Source organism: Akebia trifoliata, chromosome 8, assembly GCF_017979445.1.
Source record: "Akebia trifoliata isolate Shusen 1 chromosome 8, ASM1797944v1, whole genome shotgun sequence".
Taxonomy (NCBI): domain Eukaryota; kingdom Viridiplantae; phylum Streptophyta; class Magnoliopsida; order Ranunculales; family Lardizabalaceae; genus Akebia; species Akebia trifoliata.
In genome coordinates this window covers 46,496,956-46,503,907 of record NC_141382.1, presented here as the reverse complement: position 1 = coordinate 46,503,907, position 6,952 = coordinate 46,496,956, and the positions used below count along the sequence as shown (strand labels likewise).

The window sequence follows — 6,952 nt, the reverse complement described above, 5'->3', positions numbered from 1 at the left end:
AATGCAGTGTCGTGCACAGTCATTTCAACATTTTCCTATGAGCCGTTCTACACTGACTTTCTTGGATAGTGTGCTCAATACTGTACTGACATGGCAGTGTGTACGAAACCATTGATTTGTTCCCTCATATCTTGAGGAAAAACTTCTATATATGGTTTTATATACACTACCACGTCAGCACTGTGTTGAATGCAGTTTCCAAGGAAGTCAGTTCAGCATTTTCCTCTTCCTATTACAAAAGCTCAAGACGTTATATACAAAAATGTCATCCTTCAATGACAAATTTGTTTCTTTTTGTTAGAACTTCAAAGAAAAATACATCTACCCAGTACGTAAAAAATAATAATTTATTCATGACATTAATTGTTTGAAACATTTAATTACTTAAAAATTAGGGCTGGTTATTTGCACACATCGAAATGATTCATTTCATCCACTTTCTTGCAATGCCCACCTTTAACTTTAAAATAACATCTACACACACCTTAAAATAACATCTACACACACCTATTGAATATATTTTAACTTAAATTACTTATTTCACCCACCTAAAGATACTAAACCATTTTTCTTCTTCTTCTTCTCTCTCTCTCTCTCTCTCTCATTTCTTTTTCTTCTTCTTCGCATTTAGAAAGATTTCAATGAGGGTTTTATTTTTTGATTTTACATATTTTTCTTACCTTAAACACTTTCAATCGAGTCGAAGTCATTTACATGAGAAAGTTATGTTCGGTAGGTACGTACCGAACTAATTTTGTAATGTTTAGTAGGAACCTACTGAATTTGCTAAAACAAGTTCGGTTTGAACCTATCGAACAAAATTGCCAAAAATTTCGAGTTCTTTGATTGAAAATCGTCGTTTTAAGGTTTTACTAGTGGTTTTTCATCTTCCTTGATGAAAAAGTCACTCCTAAAAATTACTTATATCTCCAACTTTTAAAAAAATGCAAACTGTATCGGGTGAGTTTTTTTATCAAATCGATCCAGATTTAATAGAATATTGGGTGATTTGAATTGATCAAATGAGTGGAAGTGATCCCCAATTGCGTAGGGTCTACCACAATGAACAAGCTGGCACTATATTACTTGTTGTCATCAGGACAAATTTTGTTAATATTCTTTCTTTGCAGAAAAGAGAATGAAGAAGAGCACATAAAACATAAGATAAAACCCAAGCCATATCATTCTAAAAAATACTCTAATTAACATATAAAGGACATGAAACAGACCCCAAATCCCTAAACCCTAAAGAAAAAGGAAATAAACCCAGATCCAAAAACACTTCCAATGCACTTAACGAACAACATAAAGCCCGAAGGCAACACCTTAACACCTTTCCTCCACAGAAGAACCATGGGCAACACTTTCCATCTCCAAATCACATTGAGGTTTGTTTGGCTTGTACCACATGGCACAAATAAGATATACTCCAAAATTAATGAAGCTTAACAAAGCTAGAAGCCAATAGAAGCAATCGAGTCTCCCGTCGTTAATGTTATCAGCTAGCCATCCCTGCCCATCATCACTTCCTGTCACCATCTTCACGACCGAGACCAAGAAACTACTAACAAAGAAGCCGAGCGAGAGTGTTGAAAGAAAGAGGCCAGTGCTCATCGTCTTCATTCCTTTCGGTGATTGAGTTATAAAGAAATCGAGCTGACCGGTGTAAATGAATGCCTCTCCAGAACCCACTAAGACAAATTGTGGAATTAGAAGGAAAACACTTATGGGTAGAATTGAAGTGGTGTCACCAACTGATTTAGCGACCGATAAACGCTTCACCTCAGCAAGAGCTGCAGCTGCCATTCCTATTGTGGACATGATGAGGCCTATTGATATTCTTTGTAGGCTGCTAAAACCTGTTGCAAAGATTAGAAAAAAAACATGGTTATGATTTGCATGAAATGAATATAATGTAATCTAATCATTTCCCATCTTAACCAGCGTGTTTCGTTCATTTTTGTACTTGGTTCATGCAATTCTTTATTGAATGGAGAACAAGATTTGTTCAGCCGCCCCAAATTTTTAGGATAAGGTTTAGATAATGATAATGTGATAAAATAGATATGATAGTACTAATCTACACACTAACCTTTATCATTATAAAATTATCAACTATTTCATGTTTTATGCTTTTAAATGATCTCTCGCTCTCTCTTTCATTCTTCCATGTATAGTTGAATTGTTCCTCCATTCATTAATTATGTCTAATCAATGTTTGCTATTAATGATTATTCTTGAATTTATAAAAAGCATAACTTTAGACAAAGTTAAATTGAGGAACAAAATTCATTCAATTGAACCAAACTTTTAAGAGTTTTGTAAACATGTCCCCCAAGGGCACACGTTAAAGTGCAATAAATACACCTTGGGATTAAGCATATGAGGGTATTTTGGTAAAAAAATGTTTTAAGGGCATTTTTGATACAAAATCCAAATTCCAAAGTATATTTATTGCACTTTAACGTGTCACAAGACCCAATTTTTAATGGGATAACTCTTTGATGATGACATTATTAGACACAATCTTAACCACACTACCCCTTTGGTACTAAACTATTACTTATCTCATATTATATGCTTATAAGTTAATATTTCTATTCTATTTTTCTTTTTTCGATAAACAGTCAGTAATTAGTGGGTGAAGACAGGTTTTGAACCTAGGTTGTGGTATCAACATCCAATGGCCATACCAACTTATATCTAACTGAATTACGATTATTCATCCATTTAATTATGTCTAATAGATTTAAATAAAATTGAATGGGGGAAAATATTCTTTCATCCAACCGCAATTTTTCGGTGATCAAGCTTTGAAGATGATGTTGATGGATGCAATCTTAAATATTCTTGATCACACTATCCTTTGTGGTCATTCTAATCAATTACCATATACTACATAACCTTATAAAATCGATCGATATATTTTTGTTATTCCTTCATAAGTACCTGGTTTCCCTTTCCATTTCTTCCAAAGAGGCATGATCAAACGGTCGTAAACTGCGAGAGTGATCATTATGGATCCAACAAAGAAGACGGTGAGTGACCCCGCGGGAATTTGGAAATTTCCAATTGATCTCTCCATGGTAGTTGCTTGCTCTACTGAGAAAGTGATCATTTGTGCATATGTAGTCCAGAATATGATAGTGGTTGCCCATATGGGCAATAATCTGATCACCATTTTCACCTCTTCCACCCTTGTCACTGAACATAGTTTCCAAGGATTTGGAGCTGAGGAACCATTTCTCTCATAATCTCCCTCTGCAACAACGGCAGCCTTGTCCAAGCAACTGTAATAGAGAACAAGTTAATTAATAATTGTGCCAGAAAATCCCCACAATACCAAATTGAATAACTTTTTGATATATTGCTTTATTTGGATTAAAAACAAAAAAACTTTAGTTTTGAAATTAAGGTTTATTAGTTGCTTCCTAAGCATAAATTATATATCCTTGCATTAGGAGTCACAATTATTATTATTATTAAGGATTATTCCTAAATCTAAGAAAGAAAGAAAGAAAAAAACTTCATTTAAGAACTGAATGAATCCCATATGTATTAAGAAGTATTACTCACTGGAACTGGTTTGTATGATGGATCCTTGAAACTTCTGAAGAATCTTCATATAGTAAGCTAATATTAGAAGGAAAGCTAAGCTTCCTTTTCTTTATAGAAGCAACCACAACTTGAAAAATGTGAACTATTGGACTCTCCAAACCTTTCTTGTATCTGTATCTCTTACTTCCTGATAAAAATATCAAGATAGCAACCAACATCGATACAGAACAGATTCCGTAAGCCCAACTTCGACCCACTTCGTCTTGTAGGTACACGAGTACGGTGACAGCCGTTAGAGTTCCACTGCTGATCAAGAACAAAAATCTGTTGAAGAAGTAGGCCATTTGGGTCTTTTCTTTTTCATCTTTCTCGTCAAATTGATCGGTTCCAAATCCCGGGACACTTGATTTGATGCCACCGGTCCCTAGTGCAATTAGATATAGACACAAGTAGAGAATTCCCATCTGGAATGCATTGGCTTGTTTACATGTTCGCGTGCCATCGCAGGGTGGGGGGTGTAGCTGTGGTAGTCTCGTGGATATCGCTAACGTGCCCGTTCCCTGGTTCAACACACCACCATCATCATTATCATCATTGCCGTCCTTTAAAAAAAATTGATATGTAACATTGTCTTAAAATTCAGACAACTCGATTGTATTTTGAGGTTACTCAGCCCCCAAACTCGATGTAAGTTGTTATATCAAATATGCGAAATTGACGAGTCAACTCATCAATTTGCCGCCCAAATTGAAAATATATGCACTGTGTGGGAAAAAACTGGATCAAAACTTGACCAAGTTATTGGGATTTTGCATTTTCATGGTCAGGATCGTATGTTATTCATAGTCATTTTTTGTGAGTCAACAGAACCGGATGATCAGGTGACTCATGTCTCGATCGTGTAAACACTAAATCCAACGGTCATGATTTATACATATCATGATAATTTTATTTATTTTCAACTCACAAGTTTTTGAGTTGACTTGATAGTGATTCGAATTGAGTTTTCGGTTTTAAACTCGTTTAGGCAGTTCTATTAAGGAGAAGTCCATTTATGGAAATCACCAATTCGAATTGAGATTGCTATAATTAAACAAGATATTCAAGGAATTGCTTTTTGAAATCTAGAAGCGCTGCCAGAAATTGTGAACGTTTTGTGAAAAACAGCTTTTGTGGACATTTTTACTCAGTTAAATATTTTAGGACATTCTTACTATTTACTTAAAACCCTATAATTATTCAGAGATATATCTGGTCCAATGGGGCTTCTGACTTGCTTTAACTTGGATTCCAGCTTCTGTGGGAATCTGGGTACATAGCAAATGATATAAAATTTGACTCCTGAAAACGCTTTTGGAGAGTGGGAACTGGGAAGGCTGCCCCCTAGATGTTGTCAGACTCAACCTCATACTATAAAATTTTGTTGCAAGAAAAGGTTTTTTATTAATAATTTTGTATTTTAATATGACCAAATAAACTAAAAATATCACCATTAATATAAAAACCATGACTAGTAAATATTTTGTAACACTTACCAGTATTTGGATTATGGCGAAGATGGCAATCGTCTTGTATCGGCCTAAGAAAGAATCAGCAAGAAAACCCCCAAGCAAACACAGTAGAAATGATGTGCCCATAAAATCTGTTACGATGTTGGCCGATGTTGCACTTGGGAGATGCATTGTTCCAACCAAATATGTCACAAGGTTTACTGCTATTCCCATTGTTGACAACCTCTCACATATCTCAATTACTGAAAAAAATAAATGAAAGAACTTAAGAATTTAGCAAATTTAAATGCTAAACACATTTTCTTATTCATTAAAAAAAATGGTGGAGCTATGATCTCCAATTTTTTTTTTAAGGGGTATGCACCCCTTAAGTTTCAATAATAATAATATTAATAATACAAAATCACTTTTGGGTGATTCAAGCTTGGCAATAATATTAAACCACTAACCTTTTGATGGGTCCCATTTTCATTTAGTATCTTAAAATCCAAAGGAATTTGATAAGAACATGACTATAAGGGGTTGACTTTGTAAGGATCCATTTCTTCGGGGAGATGGCTTTTTTTTTTTTTTTTATGTGAAACTTCATAAAACATAAATCAAAATGCAAAGTTGTATTCCAACTAGTGTAGTGTAGCTGTACTTCTAAAATGAACAAAATAATAAGCTAAAACATATGTGGATTGAATTATATGTATTCCCAAGTAGCATCACCATATCTTAGGTGTGTGTGCTCTCTTAGGACAATAATAAAGTATCTTATGTGTGTGCATTTTAATGAGAAATATGGTTTAAAATGCCATGAAACAAAGGCAATAATCAAAATTTCAAGTCATGGCCAGTGATATAATTATATAATCATCTGATATTGAAGTTTTGGATCACATTGAAATTTTAAATTTTCACTAAAATCATGCATCAAAGATTCTTAATAGAATCGAGTCAACTATCAGAGGTTTTTAGTACTCTGTTAAGTTATGAAGCATCTAATATGCCTTCTTATTGTGGAAGAGCTTATGGCGAATTATTCCTTAATTAGCTACGTGAATGTTACTGATCAAGCAGAGCTTAGTTTGTGCATGGAATACAAAGAGGGGAACAAACCAAGGATTTGAGAGGCGGGTACCCAACCACCAGTTTTCGACTTATCAGCGGGGAAGCCTTTGTAGTCCACAGCATCAGCAACCGACCAACCCATTTTCTCCTCCTGAGAGATAGAACCAAAATACTTAAAAATCAGTTGCACTCAATGAAAATTTCTTGAAAAAACCATTGACCCAAATAAGTTTGAGAAACTATGAAGATAACTAACACAAACCATTTTCTTTTTCAATCCCCACAACAGCAAAAGAGCTTCAAAATCTAAAAAAGAAAGCTTATGACACTATAGGATTTCTTTGATCTATTCTATGTTCCAAGTCATGACTTAGCTGGCTTTGGAACTTCTCATTTTATAGGCAACGTTTGAAGTCGGGTTCACTTTACAGTGACCTCCCACTACCGAGTGAGACTGATCACAACTTGTGATGAAAAAGTTGGAGATTAGGTTCATCACATAGTGAATGGAAGGTTCCAGGAGTTTATTTTTTTTGGTTTTATCTTGATATTTAGTTATTAAATTTCAAGAAAAAGTTGATGTTGAATTATTGGTGAGGAAGGTAAGCGAAAAAAATGGAATCTTGAACATGGATTGTTTATAGCATCTTCTCTACCACATCTCTTTATGAAATGGACGAATGGGCTTTGGATATGGAGACTGAACCACACCACACTTGGTCTTTTGAGTGCTCTTGCTACCCCACAAGAGAAAGCCAACCCCTTTTTTTGAATTTTTTCCCCTTATGTCCTTGTATGAGTCGATCTCTCCTCTGCACTGATTTGCA

General features: G+C 34.7%; 1 protein-coding gene across 1 annotated transcript; it reads right to left on the bottom strand.

Moving 5' to 3' along the window:
* Positions 1-1,160: 1,160 nt before the first annotated feature.
* LOC147397234 (Major facilitator superfamily protein) lies at positions 1,161-6,564 on the bottom strand. The gene is made up of 6 exons (XM_086452766.1): positions 6,388-6,564; positions 6,174-6,276; positions 5,094-5,311; positions 3,577-4,118; positions 2,950-3,290; positions 1,161-1,859 (listed from the first exon to the last, which is right to left on the bottom strand). Exons 1-6 carry the CDS (start codon positions 6,388-6,390, stop codon positions 1,327-1,329), a joined length of 1,740 nt encoding a protein of 579 aa, XP_086308892.1. The 5' UTR covers positions 6,391-6,564; the 3' UTR covers positions 1,161-1,326.
* Positions 6,565-6,952: the final 388 nt, after the last annotated feature.

Bases quoted from the DNA above. Each gene is read 5' to 3' on its own strand.
- LOC147397234 (XM_086452766.1), bottom strand. The intron at 3,291-3,576 runs GTGAGTAATACT...TCTCTATTACAG, and splicing joins CATCATACAAACCAGTTCCA to TTGCTTGGACAAGGCTGCCG. The intron at 1,860-2,949 runs GTACTTATGAAG...TCTTTGCAACAG, and splicing joins GAAATGGAAAGGGAAACCAG to GTTTTAGCAGCCTACAAAGA.